Raw genomic sequence first — 25,375 nt, 5'->3', positions numbered from 1 at the left:
TAAACCGGAAGTATTACGTCTGACACTGTGACGTCGAAGCGCGGGGCCCCCCAAAGCGCGGGACCCGGGACGGTCGCCCCAATTCTCCATACCCTAGGGACGGCTCTACGAGTGGCCTGCGATCACGTGTGGGAAGTGAGAACTGTGCTTGTAGACTCATGGAGATAGACCGAATTCATGGCACGAATGTCCCTGCAGATTTTATTTATTAAAATTGTAGACCAGATTTACATCCAATCACAGACCGCCCTTGTATTTGGAACCCGGCACCCGCGTGCTCTGCCAGGTGCTGGAGAGCTGCATGAAGAACTGCGGGCACCGATTCCACGTTCTGGCGGCGAGCCGCGATTTCGTGGAGGGCTCTTTAGTGCGGCTCATCCTGCCCAGGAGCTGCCCAACACCAGCGCTGCGAGCCCGCGTGCTACGTCTCCTGCAGGTGGGCACGGCCAGGAGGGCACTGAGGAGACGCCGAAGATCGGTGCCGAGGCAGTCCTGAAGCAGAAGATTAGTGCTCCGATACAACAGCAGCAGCAGCAGCCCTGTTTGCAAATAAGATTTGTAACTTTGATCCTTACCCGCCCCCCACCCGTGTCAATAGTTCAATTTTAATGTGCAATTTAATTGAGGGACTGTGTGTTGTTGCCTTGGTGTGGTGTGGGACTGTTTTTGTTGTTTTACTGCCTTGCCCTAGCTTGCATTTAGTGTTGAAAATTTTGCAGGAATTTATGTACTTATGCAATATGGTACTCATATACTTTCTTTATTTCTAATTATTTATTTTAAGTAACTTGCTTACATTTTCTCTACTTTGCACTCCTATCGTGTATTCTGTATGGTTTGTTGTTATAGCTTGCTTACCACCCGCCCCTCCTGGACATCTGTGAAAAAGAGCCTCATAGCTCATCGGATTCCTCCTCCAGTCTAAATTCAGATTCTGATTCTGTATGTCTGTGTGTGTCGGTCAGGCATGGGCAGACGCCTTCCGCAGCTCAGCTGACCTGACAGGGGTGGCCCAGGTGTACGAGGCGCTGAAGAGGAAAGGCGTGGAGTTCCCTCCTCCCATCGCCCAGGTGTCTGCTCCTAGGTCGCTCTCAATGCCAGAGAGTAGAGCTTGGAGAGAGTAGAGCTGGGAGTAGAGAAGGGAGAGAGTAAAGCAGGGAGAGAGTAGAGCTTGGAGAGAGTAGAGCTGGGAGTAGAGAAGGGAGAGAGTAGAGTAGGGAGAGAGTAGAGCTGGGAGAGAGTAGAGCTGGGAGAGAGTAAAAAACGAAACAATTATTTTTACCAGGTAAAGCCCACTAATCTATATAGCTCTTTTTCAGAAGCGACCTGGCCACAAATGATAGCTCAACAATATCTGCCCCCTGACCAATTAACAACGCCCATACCCTTGCGCAGTGTTTGTAAGAATTTAGCAGCTCTGGCCAAAATTGACCACGATGCACCTAAAAGTCCCGTGTGTGCACACGTACAAAGAAGGAGGAGAATTATCGAGAAGAACTGGGAGTGAGGAGGGGTTATATTATTGCAATATTGATTTTGGGAGGGCTTAACGAGCCACAGGGTGAAGGAACGGAGATGACAGTTCAGTTCGGTCAAGGAGAGAAAATAGATTCCTCACTCGGAAGAGGCAATCCCAGCCAGAGGAGAAGAGGAAAGTCTCGAGGTCTGGGCTCCTGATTTGTTTAGCTTTTCTATACTTTGCACTATCGTGTTTTTGCATTTTTTCTTGTTGTAACTTTCTCACCTGTCCCTACTGGACATCTGTGAAAAAGAGTTTTATAGCTCATTGGATTCCTCCAGTGTAAATAAAGATCCTGATTCTGATATGCAACGGTGAGATACGCGACACGGTCTGCCATGCACAGGAGACAGAAACTCCAAGCTGGGAAGAGACGCTGAGCCAGCCGTGCGGCCCCAGGACCGACCTCCCAGTGTCGTGGGGCAGCACGGCCGTGCCCAGCGACGGCCTTCAGCCACCAGTGGACGAGACCCGCGCAGTGAGACCCATGCACAACAACCGCCGTTTGCCACAAAGTCACCGTGACATCACCATGGCGCTTGTGCCGGGGGTTAGGTGGACTTTAAGGTCATGTGAAGTGTCAAAGGCTCCCCGGCAGGTCACGGGACTGAGATGACTGGCATATACACGTGCACTCACGTGCTACCCACGAGACACGTGAGCCACAGACGCACACCATTTCGATTAGGTCATCCCTGCTTAGCTACGTCATGTGCAGAGGAAGCTGCCACAGTGTAATGGTTAGTACACCACTGGGCATGCAATCCAGAGGTGAACGGTTCAATCTCCCGTTGTGGCAGTAGACACAATGAGCTAGTTTCTTACCCGCCACCCAGCCTCTGACAGCCAGTAGTATAAATGGGTATAGTACAATGAACAGGTGGGGTAAAGTGTGGATACTCCTCAGTGTTGAAGAGTAGATTGCATCTAGAACTCAAAGTGGAGGTCCTTCCAGCAGCAGTGGCACGAGCGAGAAATTGCAGGGTTGCACCTTTGCACATGTCCAGTGAAGTGGCACGTTTTTATTATGTTGGCGAGTGTTAATGTAATGATGGAACTTTGTGTTGCAGATTCATGCCAGAAAGGCACCACGTGTGTAAGCAAAAGTAAAATTCACTCGACTCGATACGTGCCTATAAACCTGGCGGCTTTTGGGTAAGGGTGGCGGGATTATGCGGCGACGGAGTGGTCGTTGTGCGTATTGCTTCACCTGAACGGTTGCTGTGGCCACAGATTGGGGTGATGCGGGGCCGCCCGCTGATCGTGGCGGCTCAGCGGGCGGCACGCGACCTCACGACGGCTCTTCGCAGCACGCAGTCCGGAGTCACGCTAGCCCCTTCTGGCTGGGAGCACCTGCAGGTTGATGTGGGTGGCAGTACGCGTGTGTGCGTCCACGTGCATGTGTGGGGAGCGGTGGTGCAGCGGTTAGCACTCTGCGCTATGAACCCAGCGGCCAGAGTTCAATTTCCGCTCACGGTCAACAAGTGACGATTCTCTGAACTGGTCCTGGGCTTCCCTGAGGTTGATTCAGCTTCACTTAGTACCTGGTACGGTGTGTAAACATCGCCACTCATGAGACAAAGGCAGCCAGGCATGGTGCCGGCCACCCACCCCCTCGTGTGCAGTGCCGGCCTTCACGAGCGTTCGTGAACAGCACTTGCCCCAAAGTCTGTTAAGAATATAGGGGGATCTTTGTTTTTGTGTGTATGTGGTCGGTTTTCTTACGTAATTACCTGTAAGCTTCAATGGCCAAGTCGTCTTTGTTTACGGTCCTGAGTAAGTCTTAAACTACACATTCATAGGGAAGGGAACAAAGTCTCTATGTAGAACGATCTACATGGAGAGAAAAGTACTCGGATTGTAAATGTTGTGGCTTTGCTCTCTAACACACCGGTGTGCTAACGAATTGGCATGTTCTGTTTACGTGACAAACCATACTAATTGGCTGTGTCGAGTGATGGCGGGTTTAACGACACTTTATATTTACGTGATCTAAGACAAAACATCTGTATTATGGATGATATTGGTCGCGAAAGCCTACGTGTTAAACAGAACGATCACTGTTGACTATCCACGAATGGTACAGAGATGATGAGCTGAGTATACGTCTGGACCTTCAGATTGTGAGTTACGAACTCCCAATCATACCACGACCCTGCTGGGTACATGAGAGTTGGGTGTATGTTGCCCTGCATAAACGGTATACATTTATTATACACCAAGTGTCTCGCAGCATTAAGTAAAATTGATACGACAATTGGAACTCAGAAACGTCTTAAAACGTTGTGGTGCCTCTCTCTGCCACGTTTGGCTACTATTTTAAATCCCCCCAATTATATTGCAATTATGCTGTCATGTTCCGAGACAAGGACATTTCCGTTTGGAACTCTCACAGTGACCAGTGAACCATGTTATGTAAGAGAATGGTCCCAGACAATGCCAACACAGAACTCCTTCTTCAGTCTCACTGTCTGCACACGAGGGCCACTCCCTGTATGTGGCATGTGAAGAGTGTTTGTCACACACCAAGAAAACTAAATTTGTTAAATCTCAACACTGGAATAGGCTGATTTAGCATGCAAGCCAAGTGTTTGATGGAGCCATTGGTGAATGGGCCGAAACTTTCGCTACACTTGAGAACAATATTTAATCACGGTTGCCTCAGATTGAAACTGGCTCTCGGCCATACTGGTCACTCGCCCACGCAGTCACCTGGCCACCTCTTGCGGTCAACACTGCATGCACCACACCGCACCACCCTGGCCTCAATCGCCATCTCCACCACCGCATGCCCCCCTCGCAGGCCCTGGCCGCCAGGTGCGGGACATTCCGACGCCGGGTGCACGAGCTGGTGTCAGAGGGCATGGAGCAGCAGGAGATGGAGCAGCTGCTGGCACTGAACGACGAACTCAACCGCGCGTTGCTGCAGCACGAGAGGTTTGCACGTCCCCTCCACTGGCCCTACACATCCCCTCTGCTCACATGAGAATGGGCTATTTAGGATTCATACAAATCATGCACCAATTGGTTGATGGCCGGTGGTCGAGACTTAATGGTGGAATAGCTACTGGTAAAGGAACACAATTGGGAAGATGGCCACTGAGGAGATGGAGCAATGGAATCGGTTTGCGTGAAGTTGCTGCGTTATTTATTGCATAGTGAGACTGTGAGAGATGGCACACAGTTTCGTACTGTATGGGTCTTGGTGCCATGATTTAAATGGGGCCCTCTGTCCAATATCCCCCCTCTATGTAACCCGGCACCTGGACCCTTCCAGCCCATGACTCCGATGCAGTTGCAACACTCTATGGCTATACCACTGTATGGAAAGGACCAGTCTCTCCAGAAGTCTTGCCACAGATTGTTACTCATTTTATCTATTAATTTTGGGGTGGTGAGATGTTAGTTGCCTCGCCTGGTATGTAAGTGGGAGTAGGTTCAATTCCAACTCTGACACCTGGATATTTGGAGTTTACATGTTCTCCCCGTGGTCGCTTGAATTTTTCTCTAGGTCGTCCGGTTTTTCCCTCCACATTTAGAATCAACGTGTGTTTAGAGTATTTGACTGCTATACATTTACATGTAATAAGCCACTTCGTTGAGCTAGCATTTATGACCAGTTCACTTCTGAAAAAGAGCACTATCACTCAGAGGGTCTTACCTGGTAAAATAACAAATATTTTAAACGGTTACAAAAATCATAGGGGGTGATATCTGGACATTGCATACGGACTGCTGGAATTTGTGTTTGAGGGTTCCTGTGATGTATTCTGCTCCACGCAGCTACTGTCAGGTACACGTGGGCACCGAGGAGCACTCGTCTGGCACAGCACCGGCAAGTCTTGATGAATCGGAGCTATCGCTGGCCACAGACGATGGCAACATTTGGGCAGATGATGTGGCACACAGGTACGTAAAAAACACTTGCATTGCTGTGCCAGAGCCAGGTATTGTCATTCAGACTATGACCAACTTGCTCTTGGTGGCTTCTGGTTTTGTGAGCAATGAGCATGGACAAAAAAAGTATTTACAAGACAAGACCTGTCCAATCATAGTTTTACTTATGACCACATAGGTTTTCAGAGTTGTGCTGTTCAGCTCTCGGGTGCGTTTTTGTGTTGTATGGCATTATGTCCGATATTTCTTCAGTTCCTGAAAAAGCTCCCAACACGTAGAGCAAAACGACGAACATCGTTCCAAACAACGCATGGCACAATCTAAAAACTCATCAGAGAGCTGTAAGTTCAGCCTTAGATGGCCGATGACCAAATCTCCCTGGGTACCCAAAGTTTGTCTGCTCTGAGAAACTGAACAGTATTGAGCCAGCTTTGTAATTGGATGAGAGATGGCTTGGTTATATCAGGTGTTGTAGGCTTGGACTGCAACTGTGTGGAGCTTTTAGTATTGTCTTTATCTTATGTGGGCGGGGTTTCTCCAGGTATTCTGATATCCTCATATGCCAAACATTAATTAATTGAATTTGCCAAACATCCCATTTCAGGACTCTCCTGAAAATGTGTATTGGGGCTCACGAAGGGCATTGGGTGCTAACGACAGGCAATGTATTATCAGTACAAGCAAGTCAAGTAACAGTAGTGCACATTTAAAAGACAAGAATGGTAGTTTATATCCACATGACCCTTTTTCCGGTATCAAGATTATGAAAAAGGAATAGCCTTTAACCTTTCCGGAAGTAACACAGGAGCCATTAAGGTATTCAAACACCAAATAGTCACCTTTTACAAGGCGTCAAGTCTACATTAACCACACATGCTTGTGAGAACTGTTCAACCCGAGGTAATGATGCTTTGATATTTGCATAGCTTTTGTGCTGTTCACCTTTTGGCATTATTCTCTGGTCTAACACTGGTGGTGAGACAATGCCATGAGGCTGTGTCTGATGTAGGCCAATCAGTTTAAAATACAATGCATACACTATTATCAAAGTACGTTTTTTTTGTATATTTTACCACAAGTGTGATATGTGGTTAATGCAGACTTTATACCATTCAATAGGTGTCTATGTGGTGTTTGAAGAGCTTAATACCTCCTGTATTATTGGCGTAAAGGTTAAAGCCTTTCATTTTTTCAATGGCAAGTTTATCTGCGGTCTACAATGCCAATACTCTCGTGAAATTATGTGTTATTAAACGAGGACACATGCCAGTTATTATGCATTGCAATGTGTCTATGGGACATTTGTCAATAAATGAAGCTTGCCAATGTGGAAAGCACAGTGTACTGTTAATGTTTACTAGACATCAGAATTCATCTTAGCAGTCAACACACGTGACTGCATTAATTTGCGTACAAACTAAAAAACCCCAGCAGCCACGTGATTATAAATTCTCCGAAAAAATATGCATTTGGCGAAATATATTTGTAGCAAATAATCAAATAGTTAAACATAAAAAGTATTTACGTGGAAAGTGACTTGCATTTCATAAGAATCGCCCTTGCCATGACCCAAACTATAAATTCGCATTGTATATTTAAAACTTGAACAGTTTGTCCTACATGGGAACTTATTTATATATTATAATATCATGTAGCCATTGCAATGATTATTGCATCAGGGAGAGAGAGAGTCTGTCAAAAGGCTCATTGAACCAAGCACACAAGCCAAGCTCCAGACATCTCCATTGACACTGAAGTACTTACCGAAAGAGCCAAGGAGTAAAAAGTATAGCGTTGGGTTTTTGTGAACTTTACATAAGTCCAATAATATAAATTAACTTTACACATTCGAAAGCTTCTTTCTTGGTGGGAAGACAATCAGGAAAGCCTTGCTTTTGTATGTGTTCCAAACACTAATATTTTTAGTGTTTTTACGCGTGGGAGGAAACTGGAGTTATTTGAGAAGAGAGATATTTATAAAAAAAAGGGAAGAACCGTTTTTAAAAAAATGTGAGAATTATTACACTGAAAAAAAAGCTGGGTAATAGTCCTCAAATACTGTACGTAGAAAACCCAAAATATATAACACTGATTCACCAGTGGGGTAAACTGCATCGCCTGGTTTGAATGTTGACATCTTTCTTCAGTTGCAATAATGTTCGCACTTTGCGGTCAACCGTGTATGGCTGTGCCATCAGGGTTCATCGCTAGGTTCATTGCTGAGTTCATCACTTCTTCTCCAACTCTTTGACCCAGGTCATGCCCACTGGCAAATCAACTTTTGTAGCAATCAGGCAGCATGTGGCAGGCAGAAAGCGTGACACGGGCATGTCACTGGCGTGAGAGGTGCTGCCCCTCACCCCCCCGTGTTACTGCCACCCACCGCCCGTGCGATATCCCTACCCCCCCCCCCATGCACACGCCTCCTCCACCACCCCATCCCCACCCACAGCTGCATTAGCGATCAGCCGTCACGGCGAGCCTTCTGATACGTCGTGAGCGAAACCAAAAGACTTGCGTGGTGCGCGCCACTGTGGAGGACGTCCAAACTAGCCGACTGCTGGTTAGACTCGAAGCAGTTTTTTAATTCAAGCACAAAGGAAAGTTGAGCTGATGTTCTTGTGGCACTTTGCATCACCGCAATGGCCCCGAAGAGCGTGAAGGTGCTCATCCCGTTCGTGTTGCTCTGCTTGGTGCTCATTGGCGTTTACTACACCGTGGAGCTTCTGGTGGCCTCGGCAGTCTCCCTGGAGGAGGACGACGCTGCCTCGGACATCGGCGGCGACCGGGGTTCGCCTAACGCAACCCTAGGGGGAAACCTGACGGCGCCTTCGGAGGCCTCCCTGGTCTCGGCAAATGCCAGGGCGACCGTCAGGGAGAGTTCCTCTGGCATCTAAAAATAGAGCCGCGCCGACTCGACAGTTTGAATGGAGGATGGACGCGCAAGAAGTTGCTTACGGAGAGCCAGCAATACCCATCGACAAGGGGCACAAAGGCAAACATGTTTTGAAGCAGCTTGCAAATTACTTTTTATGATTTTCCAACCCATGTTGATTTTGCAGAGAAGAAAATGCCAGCATTTCCGCTGTTTGGATTTTCCAGATGTAACTTTTGTGAAACGTAGCAGGACTTTGAGATTTATTTTTTTATTGGTACCATTTAATGTTTTTTTTTCAGTTGACTGCAACTTCCCAAGTGGCTTGAGTGGAAATTGGCTTTTTTTTTGTCCATGCAATGCAGTCGCGTCACAGAAGACCTACGCATGAGAGTGTATGCAGAGCGTCTGGAGGCTGTGACTGAAGCGGTAAGATTGGGTGATGCTGCCCAGTAAATTTACACACTACATTTATTGCTGCTTAATTTATTGCAATGCTATTTATTGGCCTACTTACACCAGGCTTAAATTCTCACCAAATATATTCCGGGTCGCATGTAGAATGGAGTAGGCGCATGACTCTCAGCCACAGCCATAGCTAAGATATATTAAAGATGTGGTGTGCTGGGTGTGTTAATATTGTCACTGACCCAGTTGATATGAACCCCTTTACTTAAATAAAGATGAATTGCATGTGTGGTGTAATTTGCATGGCTGTACAATGCAGAAGATGCCATTAATTTTAACTTCGCCAGGTTAACACTCTCTCAATGAATTTTGATTTAAAGCTTTCGTGACTGCAGTAATTCATATTCTTAGTTTTTTCGGTAAAGTCACGTTGAAGAGAAACAACAAAATAATAAAATATATATAAAACAATAAAAAATTCTCACGACGTTTCGACCATAACTCAAACGGTCGTCTTCAGGTGTGTTGGTTCGCATACATTTATTTTTAAACGGCGCATTTATTTAATTACTCGACGATGGTAGTTATACAAAAATAAAAAGAGATCCCACCAACAGCCTCGTCACACAAACCAACAAAATAATTTCTGATTCAACCGCATTAATTGATCAATCTAAACAGTGTTCGTTGAAACCTTCTGCTGCCAGGCCACCAAGATTATACGGCTTACCAAAAATACATAAAGTAGATACACCCCTTCGTCCCATAGTCTCTACTATCGGCTCCCCCACCTACAAACTAGCTCGTTTTTTGTCTGAAATCCTGCGTCCTTTCACTGGAAAGACCACCTCTGCGGTACAAAATTCTACTCACCTGGTATGGACAATCAAGGGTATTTCCCTGTCCCCAGACGACCTGCTTGTCAGTTTTGATGTAGTTTCCTTATTCACCAAGGTTCCTGTACCTGACACCATTGCAATCATTGAAGACTTGGTTCATCAAGGACTAAACACTGAGGTACCCCCCCTGGTGAGACGCTGTTTAACCAATACATACTTCACTTGGAATGGAACTTTCTACAAACAAACTGAGGGCACCCCAATGGGCTCCCCCCTTTCTCCAGTTATAGCTAACATTTTCATGGAGAAATTTGAGACTGACGCCATCCAGACTGCCACTCTGCGCCCAACCTTATGGAAGAGGTACGTGGATGACACTTTTGTCATCTGGCCACATGGCCGGCCTGCTCTAGACCAATTCTTCGACCACATCAATTCCATACACCCAGCCATCAGATTTACCATGGAAGTCGAAATAGATGGCAAGATACCTTTTTTGGATGTCCTAATTAAAAAGAGACCTGATGGTTCAATGAGCCACTCTGTCTACAGGAAAGCTACCCATACGGATGCTTATCTGAAACCGGATTCCCACCACCATCCATCACAGAAGAATTCTCTCATCAAGACTCTGTATCATAGAGCCCAATGCATATCCGACCAAGAACACATAAGCAGTGAACTCAAGCACGTACACCAAGCTCTTAGGGCTAATGGTTACTCCGACTATACAATCCGCAAAGCTATCACTCAAACCATGAAGAAGAACCCTCTTGAGGAGCCTTTCAAAACCATCACTTTACCCTACATTGCTGGGATCACAAAAAAGATCTCCAAAATCTTGAATAAACACAAGATCCAGGTCCGTTTCAACACATTACATAAAATCCGTGATCTGGTTCCGTCTGTAAAAGATGTGATTCCGGACATACAATACCCTGGTGTCTACAAACTAAGTTGCCTCTGTGGTAGTAGTTACATTGGAGAAACCAAACGCCATATCTCGGACCGCATTCGTGAACACAAAGCAAACCTTAAACACGGTAGGACCAACACCTCGGCCGTGGCAGATCATTGTTCTAATTCAGTAGGCTCACATGCCATTGACTTTTCCAAGACAGAGGTTCTTTGTAAGCCATCTGGCTTCCATGAGAGATTCGTTCATGAGGCTATCCACATATACAAGCACAGAGACAATTTCAACCGAGAAGATGGATTCTATCTTAGCAATCATTGGAAAGATTTGATAAACCATTTCAGGTCTTAATTGATTGTTCACGCTTACAGTGGCTTTCAGACAGCATACATTATAAAAAATTTCGTCTCCCCCCTCCTCTTTTCAGAATATAGATGGACTAGTCCTGGGTAAACTGCCAAATCGTTGCGCGTGGCGCTAACGTTTTTTTATAAATAAATAAATGCGCCGTTTAAAAATAAATTTATGCGAACCAACACACCTGAAGACGACCGTTTGAGTTATGGTCGAAACGTGAGAATTTTTTTATTGTTTTATATATATTTTATTATTTTGTTGTTTCTCTTCAACGTGACTTTACCGAAAAAACTAAGAATATGAATATACTCTCTCAATACTCAAATGTCACATAAAGCGGTGTGCATGCAGATAGATGGACGTTATTGGTGCGGCAAGCACTTGCACAAACGAGTGACTTGATGAATATCCAATTCAGGGTCACAGTCCATTCAGTAATCGATTCTGTATTTACCATTGAGGTCATTGGCAGCAACATACTCGCATTGAAGAGAGTGAAATCCTATGCACTTTTTCTTTGCTTCTTTCGGTAAAGTCACGTAGAATGAGAATAAAATAATACATTGATAAAATAAAATAACACAATAAAATTCTCACGACGTTTCGGCCACAACACAAGCGGCCTTCATCAGGTAAAGGGACGAGACTGTCTGGAGGACAGCACTGGAGCGAACACAGCCAAGCTCAGACTGCGACCTTTAAGCTGTGTGAGAAGAAACAGAGCGCCTTGACAAAGGAATTAGCATAGAATTTAGCATTGAAATAGCTGAGTGATTAGCTTGTGACTGGTCACAGAAATGGCTATGTTAAAGTCAAAGCATACACATCCACAGCATAAATGTACTCAATATATTCTTCAATAAGCTGAGCTATTAACAGTAACTGGGTATACACTACACTATATAATGAATACTATATAGTAAACCAATAAAAAATATATAAATTACCTCAATATTATCAATTTCCGACCAGGAACACAAGCACGTACACCAGGCTCTCAGGACTAATGGTTACTCCGACTGCACAATCGGCACAGCCATCACTCCAGTCATGAAGAAGGATCCTCTTGTGGAGCCACTCAAAACCATCACCTTACCCTACATTGCAGGGGTCACTAAAAAGATCTCCAAAATCCTGAATAAACACAAGATCCAGGTTCGATTCAACACAGTACATAAAATCCGTGATCTGGTTCCATCTGTAAAAGATGCTGTTCCAGACATACAGTACCCGGGCGTTTACAAACTAAAGTGCCTCTGTGGTAGTAGCTACATTGGAGAAACCAAACGACATATCTCGGACTGCATCCGCGAACATAAAGCAGACTTGAAACACGGTAGAACGAACTCCTCTGCCGTGGCAGATCACTGTTATAATTCAGTGGGCTCACATGACATTGACTTCTCCAAGACGGAGGTTCTTTGCAAACCAACCGGCTACCATGAGAGATTCGTTCATGAGGCCATTCACATATACAAGCACAGAGACAATTTCAACCGAGAAGATGGATTCTGGCTTAGTAACTATTGGAAAGATGTTTTAAACCATTTCCGTTCTTAATTAATTGTATTTTACGATGACCTTCAGACCGCAGCTCTTTCGCTGGCATTGACTCTTAATACCTCTCACACCACGGTTAATGGTATGGTTTACAACATGGAGTATAATAGCGCCTCGCAGCTGTCTCTCTCCCCCTCCTCCGTTCCGTCCATGGATGAACTCGTCCGTCTAAACGGGGCTCGTAGCTATCCGTGGTGCAAAAAGTTGAGGGTAAGAATCCACCTATTTTTTCGCCATATAGCATTGTGATATATAACGACTTATTGTTGGTAGCTTAGCTGATTGGAGAATATATAGAGTTATTGATAACATTGAGGTAATTTATATTTTTTTATTGGTTTACTATATAGTATTCATTATATAGTGTAGTGTATACCCAGTTACTGTTAATAGCTCAGCTTATTGAAGAATATATTGAGTACATTTATTCTGTGGATGTGTATGCTTTGACTTTAACATAGCCATTTCTGTGACCAGTCACAAGCTAATCACTCAGCTATTTCAATGCTAAATTCTATGCTAATTCCTTTGTCAAGGGGTGCCTCTGTGGATGTGTATGCTTTGACTTTAACATAGCCATTTCTGTGACCAGTCACAAGCTAATCACTCAGCTATTTCAATGCTAAATTCTATGTTAATTCCTTTGTCAAGGCGCTCTGTTTCTTCTCACACAGCTTAAAGGTCGCGGTCTGAGCTTGGCTGTGTTCGCTCCAGCGCTGTCCTCCAGACAGTCTAGTCCCTTCACCTGATGAAGGCTGCTTGTGTTGTGACCGAAACGTCGTGAGAATTTTATTGTGTTATTTTATTTTATCAATTTATTATTTTATTCTCATTCTACGTGACTTTACCGAAAGAACCAAAGAAGATGAATCCTTGCAGTCACGAAAGCTTTAAATCGAAATACTATGCACTTATAACGAGCTTACGATTTAATATAAATATAATTATTTGATGGCACCTTTACTAAATATAACGATTTAATATCGATCGAAAATAATTCACGGGCCTTTGTCACTGCACTGCTGGATGAAGGCATCCCCATGCCATGTCGGTGATGGGGGTTGTTGAACACACGTCACCACGCTGGTCAGTGTGGGCCAGTGGACGGGCGCAATGGGCACTGGGACCAGTTCAGATATCACTCGGCACCAATATTAGCGTGGCCGAGATTCACACTCAGGTCGCTAGGGCTCACGGCGCAGTGTGCTAACCACTGCACCACTGTTCCTTCCGTGAGATTATAGTATTTTCTAGTACTGTACTCTATATAGGCAAAGAATCATCTACTTAGAAAAACAATTCTACAAATGCAACACGAGTTTGTGCAAGTGCCATCTCTATCAGTGTTGACCCAGCGACGACTCGAGACATTTGGTCCGCTCACTGATATCCGACACCTTGAAAACAGCGACTACGTGAGACAGAGCATGGGGAGCGGCTCTGAGTTGATGGATAGGATGCATCTGGGACTGGACGGGGTGGGGGATGGGCTCAGCAGGGTGGGTGATTAATAGCAGGAGAGGGAGTGAGAGAGGGATATTGTGGACATTGAAGGATTCTTGGTGAGTGGAAATGTTTTGGCACGACACCGTCTTGTGCTCTCCGATCGGCTCCGATGCGAATTAATTTGAAACACATCTGTTGTTGCTGTCCAGTACTCTATGTCCTGCATCTGCTTGCTAAAAAACAACCCGCTTTCGCAAGACCTCTGCAATTCAGCAACATGCCTGCTGCATCGGAGCTGTGGTGACATAGATGTGTGCATGTGTGGGTTTGAGAACAGCCAAATAAGGTTTAAGAATGTTTTTTTTTATAAACTCAAAGGGCTGACCGTGTCAATGGTTTAAGCGTGTTTTTGGTACAAAGACCTTTCAAGATGATTCTTTAGCCAGGTGAGAACTCAAGATCCAGATGAATTTCAGTTGTAACCAAACATGCACAATCACATTAAAAGTCACCTTTATCCTTGCCAAATAAATCTTGGTACATCATTTTCAATCGAATGTCTTCAGAAATTCAACTGCTTCTCTACGTCTCCCAATTGTAACCCTGTGTAATGTTTATGACGGTATAATACATGATTTGTTTTACAAGTTATTTAAATATCTAATGATGATCACATTTTTTATAGTGGACCTTTTATCTGACACCATATTTTCTATTATCTGTACCCCGCGTAAATCTGTGGACGTATCTGTTACCTATGAACAGATTCTTCCTATGATCTATGTATTTCTAAGAATATGAGAACCCATCCCGAAGTGGTGGAAAATTCCTTCTGTTAACTGCCTTTATCAGCAGTTTCAGTTTCTTTATTTTGGTATAGCCCTGTGAGCTATTCGGCTCTTGAATCGGGTGCAACCACAACAAACAAAAAAACAAAAACACGAACAAGAAAACATCTTAAAGTGACTATGTGACTGTGCAAACAGAAAATCCATGAAAAAAACAGCAAAAATATTCCTGAAAAAAAAGCACCGTACACCAACGCTGTGTGCAAAAAATCCCAGTGGGATGCAAGTCAAACAACAACAACAACCACAAGAAAACTTAGATTAAGGCCATCAGTCTAACTCCGTACTACAATAAAACACACAAGTCCAAGCCAAAAAACGTTTTCGAAATCACCAAACAATAAAGCCATAATTGCAACGTAACAGTGATCATAGGGACTGTGACCGAATTTTTTACAATAAACTACATAAATAACATGTAACACCGAATCCTAGAGCCATAGCTGGCTGCATGAGTTACTCCATAACAACAGAAGCATCAGTCGGAGTATCAAATGTTTCAATGCACCTTTAAGATCAGCACGCTAAATCAAAATACAGATAATACTTTGCAGCGTCATCCGGAGCGAAAACATTTTATTGTATTTTACGCCAATGAATAGCAGTGGCAGCTAGGGGTGTACAACTCCTCTAGAGCAGTTTTGAGAGATCTCGTTGGTAGCGATTAAAGTTTCAGTTTATTGGCAATAGCATTCCAGACCCTGGGGGCATCAATAGCAAAGGCCCTTCCTCCAGTTTTTGTACGGCAATAGGGAATGTGAAGCTGGTAAATGAGCGAAGACCTGAGATCAAATTTGTTCTTTGAAACAGAGAGGAGATCCAGCAGGTAGTCTGCGGATTTTTTTGTAAGTACATCGTGAATAACTAAGATTTGGTGCACAAGCCGTCGAGCATTAAGAGATGTTAAGTTTGACCCAATGTAGAAATCACAGTGGTGAGTCCTATATGGGCAGTTCAATGCAAATCTTAAGGCCGAGTGATAGATCGAATCAAGCTTCTTCAGTACAGTACTTGGGGCTGATGTATACACGATGTCACAGTAATCAAGTAGAGGCGGTATGGTAACTTTTATCAATTCCAGATGAGTCCCCAACAAGTGGCCTCCTCAGAAGTGCCAAATGCTCCGTTTTATCCGCATCTTTCATCGGATGTAGCTGAAAATGTATCCTATTTTTCATTTAGCTGCTGATAACTGCATGGAAAACAGGAGTTATTAATTTCCATGTATAATTCAGGTAATAGAATCGACAAATCGGTTCGCCCTTATCACCAACTGATAGGAGTATCACTGCACACGACTCTATACTTGGACACATGGCAACATTCCAGGTGGGTCTGTATGGGTCAGCTTCTGCACCCGATACACCACATCCAGTATACTCTCGCTGTGGCTACTGGTAACTATGTGCCACCTAGACCAGTAATCTGGAAAATATTTGTTGAGAAATTTCTTTCATTATCACGTACAATTTAGCCGCAGAGTTAAGGTAGCAAACATTAAAATGTATTTCTACCAATTTGATCTGCTGTGTGCTCAATGACTGATCTACCCTCCTGCATCTGTCTCTGTTTTTTACTGTCTCTGTTTCTCTATCTTTGGGCCCTCTCTACCAAATGCATGCTGCTGCACGTGTGGCATTAATAGTGGCTTCCTCCTGTGCACTTGGAACCCATAGACATCTGGCTAGCCAGCCAGAACATGGTGAGCCATCACCTTTCAGCACAATCACATTTCCATTCGGATTGTTGTTCAATTAACACGTTTAAGAATTAGTCTACTGCCGTTATGTAATGGCGAGCACACTGGACTTCCAATCCATAGGTCGCTAGTTCGATTCGATTTCCAAATGTGGCAGTTGAAACAACGGGGCAACTTTCCTAAATCTCTCCACCTCTGCCATCAGCACAAATGGGTGCACCACAGTTAGTCGATCGGAAAGTCGCGTATGGTGGGGTGAGTGTGGTTTAACCTGCAGGCTGGATTGTGTGAGGAGCTCATATATCCTTGAAAGATCTGGACAAAGTCCCATCGGTGAGCTCCTCTGGCAGGCAAGGCTGCGTTGGCTGGGTCATGTAGCCCGCATGCCCAGCCACCGCATGCCTAAACAGCTTTTGTTCGGCCGGATCGAGAGGGCTAAACGGGCGTGGCATGAGCTAGAGAAGAGATGGAGTGATGTGGTACAGGAGGACGTGGAGCTGAGTGGACTTGCCGATGGCTGGTACCAGCGGTGTCAAGATCGGCCTCTGTGGAGAAGGCTCGTGAAGGACGCTACTGGGCAGTTTGAGGCAGTCACCCTCCAACAACAACGGAGGGCGGAGGAGCGACGCTTCCAACAACGAGCAGAGCGCCGGGTGGCTGAAGCACAGCAAGCTGGCACAGTAGGGGGCACAGGTGGTGCATCAGCCAGTCATCTGAGTCAGTCGACCCGTGGCACCTGGGTCCGCCCCGTGACCTGCCAGCGGGCGTTTGACACTTCACGTGGCCTCAATGTGCACATAGCCTGGCACAAGCGTCGTGGTGACGTCACCGCCACTTAGTGGTGAATGGCAGTTGTTATTTATCGTCGGTACCCCTATCTCTTCCAAGAAGTCTGGCCAGCTTGGAAGAGTAGGCCAAATACTTTCTGGAGGTACTTTATATGTCTCCCTCTAGTGGAAGTTTTCTGCCAGTAGAGTAGTGGTGTAAGCAAGTAATTGCTATTTTAATACAACGGCTTCAGGCTGTTGCAGTTTAATATTCTTTTGATTTTCAGATCCCTTTGGCACAACCCTCTTTTATGGACGACATTGAGAAGTGGCTGAACTCCGATGTGGTGAGAAATGTGTAGTCTCATTCCCACACACCTGATGCTGATAAAACTTTACATACCAATAGAATGCACACAGCAGCCACATAGAACGCGTGTGATTAAATCGGGTCCTCAACTGTAGTGAGTTGATCGTCTCAGTCCGGCCACCAACAAATGCACAAACATGCCATCGCAACAAATTTGGCTCTGCAATAAATTTAGCTAAATTCCATCTCTGAGAATAAAAAAATTAAGTTTGACTGTCATGACAAACAGTGGCACAGCAGGTGGGAATAGTGCTACCCAATACCATGTGGAACAGAGGTCACTTGAAGGGATCTCAGCAGTAGCTCTCTGATATCCGCATCATTGGGCTGTTTTCGAACACGAAGGACTTAAACAAAACTATAACTACTAAACAATTTTTGTATTTCACCAGGTAAGGCTCGCTGAGCTATATAACTCTTTTACAGAAGTGACCTGGCCACAAATGATAGTCCAATGAAGTGGCTTATCATGTGGAAATTTATCGTAGCCAAATACTCTAAATGCATGTTCCTAAATGTGGAGAGAAAAATATGAGGAAACGGAGAAAATCCATGCGACCACAGGGAGAGAGATACGCAAATTCCAAATAGAGAGGTGTCAGGGTCGGGATCGAATGCACGACCTCCTGTATACCAGGTGAGGTAGTTAACATCTCGCCACCGCGGCACCCCTTGTGCTGCTCTGTGAGACATCTTCTTCTGGTGAAATGATGCTGATCACAAAGTCAGAATAAATTTGGGGGAAAAGTTAATTTTATGAAACAATAAAAACGTGCAGGAGTTCCAATTGCAAATTGGAAAAACAAAGCACTTACATTAATACAAAATATAGTGTATATCCTGTTTGTCATGTATTGCATTCAGAATGCATCTCTACAAAAGGTACAATTAAATACATGTATACCATTTAATAATATTGATTTTCCAATACTTATTTACCCAAGAAAATATAATTAATTCAAGCAAAAACACCTTCTTAGAAATCAACTGAAAGATTTTTGAGTGGCAATTATTTTCTCCGAATATATAAAAACTCACTAAAAGTTAAGTTTCCTTTAAAAATATATAACACATCTTATTTGATATTCAAATGTACAGTGTAGTATTTATGCAAAATACAAAGTGAATGCCTCTTGACATTTCAGAAAGGAGATGTCGAAGATGAAGGTGATACGACTGAGGGTAAGTGAATGGACGCAAAAAGCTTTACCTATCAAATGTAATGCAACCAAACGTTGAAATTTAATGCAACCAAACGTTGGAATGTTGGGTGTGGTCTTAGTGAATAGTTCCCAGTGATTATTGATTAATGTACAGATAGGATCCAAAGTTTGCCCGCAACTATAAGAGGCGTTCTAGAGTCCTGCATTATGATTATTAAATCAACACAACTCCGTTCTGAGCCCCACTGTTTGTGCACTACTGTCTATGTGTTTAAAGCTTGCGTCATCTCGACAATCAGAACTTATGACACCTTGTGAAAGGGAGAAAACGCAGATTTAAAAATTCCATTATTTTTGTCCAAAATTCTGTAGGTGTCTCTTAACCTAAAAATTTGGGGGCATCTGGACATCACACAGTGGCTGTGCCCCTGCCTCTCATGGGCTTAGCTATGCATCAACAGCAATGTGGTGCATGTGGCATTTCAGCAGGTGGGCCGCCAAGATAATTTCCAGGCTCGTTAGTTGGTTAGTTTATTCAGTTTTTGAGTTAGCTGGACAGGATTGGGCAAAACTTTACAATATTTTGACTTTTAATCGTGCACATTCTTTGTCTTGTGATCCATTTATAGAGTATTTAGAGCATTTGGCTGTCATAAATTTCCACATGATAGGGCGCTTCATTGGGCTATCATTTGTGGCCAGGTCACTTTTGAAAAAGAGCTATAGAGCTCAGTGGGCCTTACTGGGTAAAATAAAAAAAAATGTTTAGTAGTTTTAGTTTAGTTTACAAATCAATTAAACAGGATAAAATATAAATATAATTTTCAAAAGTATCGGTGCTTGCTCATTTAAGTGTCAGTGGAAGGCCTTCCACGAGAGAGAGCTTTAAAGCCAATATAGAGGATAATCAATGGCCTTATGTTCCATGGTGGCCAGATATCTTGGAAGAGGTGGGAATACCCACACTTTACCCCACTGCACATGACCAGCCGATGGACTGGTTTAACCATTTATACTGTTGGGTGGACATAGGTGGTTGGAGTTTTACAAAACTTGTCAACAGCTTCAACTGCGGCACCAGGAAAATTCGAATTGGCGATCTCTGGATTGCCGGTGTGCTAACCATCACACCGTGGCAGTTCCCAGAACTGGAGACGACAGTAAAGTATGAAACAATCAAAATGCGGTGCCTCGGAAGCAACACTGACAAGGCAAGCGTTTGCATTGCAGAGTTTGAGCGGTTCCTGGGGCGGCGTGCGCGAGCTGTGAAGAGCGACAGGCCCTCAGGATCCTCCACGCTGCCCATCGGAGATGCCAGGATTCAGCAGCCCCCCCAGCCATGACACAAAGTGACATGACAGCCCGGTGCTCCCCAGTTGCGTAGCTATCGAGTGTGCAGGCGGTGCACCTGCATCCCCGGAGCAGATGGGCCCAGTTGTCAAGCCTCGAACAGGAGGGAAATAGGACAGGGGGCCCCTTTTATTTATTATGCCAGGGCCCAATGTTAACCTCACTACGCCACTGGTGCCGCCACCCACTCTTTTAAATGCAAGAATGTGTTTGTTCTCGGCATGCAATGATTCACTGCATGAGCAATTTCGTCGAATTGTCATGATTCAGGATATTTTGTGTTTTTCTTGTTCTTCCCATCCCATTTGTAGTCTTTTTTTATGTCCTGTTTGTACAGTTTTGCTTGCCCTTTGCCTAGTTTTAACTCGAACAAATACTTCCATATATTCTAGATTTAAAGCTTTCGTGACTGCTAGGATCCATACTCTTTGGTTCTATTGGGTAAAGTCACGTAGATAAAAAATAAAATAACAAAAAATCATATATTTTGTCAACTCTATACGGACAATTTGATGCATATTATCATGAGGATAACAAATGATTTTCATCAATCAAGCAATGTATCGTCACATGCCTAGTTAGTGCATTGCGAGTTTTAAAACTACATGCTTATCGTTTCTCCTTTGTCTATATTGGGTTCTATTTTGTGAGTATTAAAGCACTTGTTTCAATATACATACAATGTATAAACAAGAGTATCTGCAGCTGGACAGCATTTGTGCTGTGCCAAATGAGCCTCCTGATATCATCATACCCATGAGCACACTCAGGTTTTATAGATGTTAACTTTGGCAGAAATTCTGGCCGATAGCCTTTATAGTACCCCAACTGAGTAATTATTGCAGCATATACGCAAGAGCCACGACAATTACAGTCAAGTGTTCTCTTACCAATGTTTTAATCCCTTTTACTGTCTACTAATTTTCAACCAAAATATTTCATTCAAACATTTTACAAATTTTTGGAAAGTGCAATGGTTAGCTTTGAAAATATGGATGCGGTATAAAATCGTTTTAAGAATCAACCCTGCCTACCACTCACATCGGTAGGGTTAGCAAGTTCGCAATCTAACCTCAATAATGAAGGATCGGGCCGTGCATCATTTAGTTTTGCGCTTAGAAGCTCACAAGCGATGGGCCCTCTACTAGCATTTGTTTGACGAGTGTAGCCCCAAGGACTCCAGCGAGTTATGCCACTGGTTCAAAGTGCTGAACTGAACCATCACTGCCAGATTCTGGGAGAGTCTTCTGGGGTTTGAAAGAAGAGAGAGCGCCCATGAGGAATTTCTCATTGGGGAAATTTAATTTCTGACACCAGAGGTGGTAGCTAGTAATAGGGTGCAATTTTGGGCTGACTTGCACGTATTGTGATCTGTGCCGTTTGCTTTTATAGACTACACGGGGTCATAACAAGGTTCTGTTGATTACATAGCTCATAGCTGCAAATATCATAGTGGTGTAATATTTACCTTGAATGTTTGACGTTCATGCAATAAGCTCGTAAAAACAAGTCTATAACTGTATTCTGTGTTGGTTTTCAAACAAATAAATTGAAATTATATATACATGAAAATGCTCTTGTATTTTAATTTGTAACCTTCATTAGACATTCAAAAGTGGTATGATTATTGTATTGCAATATCTACATGCTTCAAATTATCTAGGCCCCAAAAGATACGTCCACATATCCTGCAGTGTTTAATTTACTGCATAACTACTGCTGCACGTATGTGATACTACTGGACATGTGAAAAAAAGTTTCGTAACTCATCGGATTCCTCCTACAGTCTCAATAACGATTCTGGCACAATACAGCTTGTTGAGGTCATAACGCAGAATAATAAGGATGATGATGGTGTTTGACGATTTGAAGGAAGAAACAGTGGCCTTTCAGCGAAATAAAAAAGTTAAAGACTGGACAGGATGCACGGATTTTGAGCCAGTACTGCCATTTAAAAATCAAATCACTAGGTGGCACTACTTTCACCATAAAGCAATTATTTAAAACGTATCATTAAATAGCGACCTTCCATCGTGATAGGAATCGAATCACCGTGGGGTTGAATCATCAAGCATTCATAAGCTCGCAAGTTGGAAAAACTGACATTTGTAAATAACGTCTTAAAAGGATTAACATGCGACGATTCGGACAATGGCCCTTCATGGCACGTAAAGAGCCTTGGGATAAAATACGCCTCGCTGTTAGATACGTGTCTTTTTGAAGGCAGTGACACTGACGAATGTGTTGATTCCTGTCATGATTTTATTATCTGTGCTTGTGCTGTGCTTGCTCACCGCTGCCACCGCCACAGCTGACGACGACTGCGAAACGGTGGCCGGAGTGGAATTCCCCGGTTGGAGGATGGGAAGTGCCTGAGCGGGGCCAGTGGGTGGCGCGACATTGATGATTGGCGGCGTGAGAGTTGTTCCCTTAACGCCAGCTTGGACAATCCAGATTGACGTAAGACATTCGTAAACAACGACATTCATAAATAAATCAACACGTTCGTCCTCGTAAGTCAATCTGGATTGTCTTAAGTAACAGCCGCAATCAATCCATGGCCGAAGGGGCGCCCCAAGTTGCAAACCGTCTCTCAATCCCAATACAAATTAAATTACAATAAATATATATGAAAGGGAAATTTGTGAATATGTGTGTCTGTTCGAAATGTTTAGCATACTTCCCAACATGCAACAAACACGTGGGTGGCTTCCAGACTGTACACAATGCTAAAAGTCTAAAAATATACTTTTGAATTTGGGGGGGGGGGGGGTGCAATAATGGATATATTTTGCTCGGCAAGTGAGCGGTGACGTCCCATCTGTGATGTCACCCGTATGCGGCAGCATCACGCAGTGTGCCTGCTGACGTCACGCACCCCCCCCCACCACCCTCCGCGTAGACCATGTATTAATCCAAGACAAGAATCCAAGTCTCGGGCGAAGCCGGGTAGTAATGCTGGTTATGAATAAAACAAAAACCGCTTCAGGATCAGCATCTGTATTTAGATTGCAGCAGGAGGAGGAATCTGATGAGCTATGAAGCTCTTTTATCACATGTGGCCATTCACGGCAGGTTGGTCAGCAAGTTACAACAATACACAAACGATAGGAGTGCATAACAGACACAAGTGAAGCAAGTCACTAGAATAAATAAATAACATGCAAAGTATTATTTGGGTCTTTCGGTAAAGTCACGTAGATACATTTCCAAGTTCAGCCTCCTTTCCAAGAAGAAGGGAGATCCACACATCAAAAAGTTAGACATTGACAAGATTGTTATCAATCAGAGCAACAGTCCAATTTCCGAAAGCCTAATATCGGTTCTAGCCAAAGCGTTGAATTTCACAGTCACCCCTAAACAATCCCAGTTGATGATATCATTGCCCAGGTCGACGTAACCCTTAAAGGTTTGGGACACATTACTGCAGATGTGGCAAAATCGGAAATTGCTGCAATCCTCAAAAACTCTTAGACACCAATTCGCAACATCAGTAAGGATGAGCGCTTTGAGCTTTCCAATTAAAAAAGAGAGATGACATCGTCATCCTCTCAGCCAACAAGGGCAATGCCACAGTCATCATGGTTAAAACCACATACAATAACACAATTCAGGACCTACTTAATGACGGTAGCTATACCAAAATTAAAAGAGATCCGACCAACCGCCTCGTTATGAAAAACAACAATATCATCAATGATTTGACATCTTTAATCGAACCAATCAAGCGGTTTTTCCTTAAAACCCTCTGCTGCTAGACCACCCAGATTGTATGGCTTACCAAAAATCCATAAAGAAGGTACGCCCCTTCCTCCTATCATCTCCACCATTTAATCACCCACCTACAAACTGGCCCGATTTTTTGTCTGAGACCTTACAACCATTCACTGGTAAGACCACCTCAGCTGTACTTAACTCAGCTCACTTGGTATCGTTAATGAAGGACATCTCACTATCTTCAGGTGATTTGCTCATTAGTTTCGATGTGGTCTCTGTTTACAAAAGTTTCTGTGCCTGACACCATTGCAATCATTGAATATTTGGTCCAACAAGGATTGAATGCTGATGTACCGGCCCTGGTAAGACACTGCCTAACCAACACTTACTTCACCTGGAATGGAACTTTCTACAAACAAGTTGAAGGTACCCCAATGGGTTCTCCCTTATCTCCAGTTGTAGCCAATGTTTACATGGAAAAATTTGAGATAGATGCCATCCAGGCATCCACTCTACGTCCGTCCTTGTGGAAGAGGTATGTAGGTGACACGTTCGTCATCTGGCCACATGGCCGACCAGCTCTGAACCAATTCCTCAACCACAGCAATTCCATACACCCAGCCATCAAATTTCACATGGAGGTGGAATGATGGCAAGTTACCATTCTTGGATGTTTTAATCGAAAAGAGACCAGATGGCTCAATGGGATACTCTGTCTACAGGAAAGCTACCCACAAGGATGCCTACCTAAAACCTGACTCCCACCACCATCCATCCCAGAAGAATTCCCTCATCAAAACTCTTCACCATAGAGCTCGATGTATTTCCGACCATCATCACCTAGCCAGTAAACTGGAACATGTACACCAAACTCTCAAGATGAATGGATATTCAGACTACACAATCCATGAAGCTATCACCCCAACCGTTGGAAAAAAACCCATCTGAGGACCCAATCAAAACCATCACCTTGCCATACATAGCAGGGGTCACCAAAAAGATTTCCAAAATCATGAACAAACACAAGATACAGGTTCGATTTAACACAGTACATACAAATCGTGATCTGATCCCATCTGTGAAGGATGTGATCCTTGACATGCAATACCTCGGCGTCTACAAACTAAGTTGTGTCTGCGGCAGTAGTTACAATGGGGAAACTAAGCAACATGTCTCGGACCGTGTTCGTGAATATAAGGCAGATCTGAAACACGGTAGGACCAATATCTCGGCCGTGGCTGATCATTGTTTTAATACGTTGGGCTCACACGAAATTGATTTCTCTAAGACGAAGGTACTTTGCAAACCCACTGGCTATCAAAAAAGAATAGTTCATGAAGCCATCCATATATATAGACAGACAAAATTTCAACCGAGAAGATGGTAACAAACTGAGCAATCATTGGAAGGACGTTATTAACCACTTTAAGTCATAACTGGCTGTGATGTTCCCATCCTACCACCTTCTGATGTTAGTTGTTATTTTCGGCTCTCTGATTTTTTTTACATTAACAGATAAAATTTCTCACGCTAACACAGCTACTTTGCGCGCCATCCTCGAGGTTTCTGATCGGTGATATCCCATTAACATGCTAATCTATAACATTAACATTCTAATCTCTCCCATGCCAATCTCTCCCAATA

The 25,375-nt window shown here is 43.9% G+C and overlaps 1 protein-coding gene and 1 long non-coding RNA gene across 5 annotated transcripts in view; one reads left to right on the top strand and one right to left on the bottom strand.

Annotated features, from left to right (window-relative positions):
- TOM1L2 (target of myb1 like 2 membrane trafficking protein) overlaps positions 1-22,459 on the top strand; it is a 32,587-nt gene extending 10,128 nt beyond the window's left edge. The window contains exons 4-14 of one of the 4 annotated variants that reach the window (XM_032960947.2): positions 287-436; positions 966-1,070; positions 1,866-1,997; positions 2,753-2,884; positions 4,323-4,456; positions 5,303-5,428; positions 8,657-8,720; positions 16,311-16,367; positions 17,419-17,478; positions 18,647-18,683; positions 22,326-22,459. In XM_032960947.2, coding sequence (XP_032816838.2) covers positions 287-436; positions 966-1,070; positions 1,866-1,997; positions 2,753-2,884; positions 4,323-4,456; positions 5,303-5,428; positions 8,657-8,720; positions 16,311-16,367; positions 17,419-17,478; positions 18,647-18,683; positions 22,326-22,390 — 1,062 coding nt within the window. In that variant the 3' untranslated portion in view covers positions 22,391-22,459. Of the gene's footprint in view, positions 1-286; positions 437-965; positions 1,071-1,865; positions 1,998-2,752; positions 2,885-4,322; positions 4,457-5,302; positions 5,429-8,656; positions 8,721-16,310; positions 16,368-17,418; positions 17,479-18,646; positions 18,684-19,894; positions 21,587-22,325 lie in introns of those variants that run through there. The other 3 variants (XM_032960946.2, XM_032960944.2, XM_032960948.2) reach the window with 3 other exon arrangements.
- LOC116946095 (uncharacterized) lies at positions 190-22,383 on the bottom strand. Its single transcript, XR_012945377.1, has 4 exons — positions 22,309-22,383; positions 2,730-2,872; positions 999-1,246; positions 190-492 (listed from the first exon to the last, which is right to left on the bottom strand). It is a non-coding gene; the product is annotated as an uncharacterized LOC116946095 (long non-coding RNA).
- Positions 22,460-25,375: the final 2,916 nt, after the last annotated feature.

Source organism: Petromyzon marinus, chromosome 26 (genome assembly GCF_048934315.1).
Source record: "Petromyzon marinus isolate PM22_M1 ecotype Great Lakes invasive population chromosome 26, UKy_Petmar_22M1.pri1.0, whole genome shotgun sequence".
Taxonomy (NCBI): domain Eukaryota; kingdom Metazoa; phylum Chordata; class Hyperoartia; order Petromyzontiformes; family Petromyzontidae; genus Petromyzon; species Petromyzon marinus.
The sequence above is the reverse complement of the archived record's forward strand: the minus strand, read 5'-3'. Positions and strand labels throughout refer to the sequence as shown.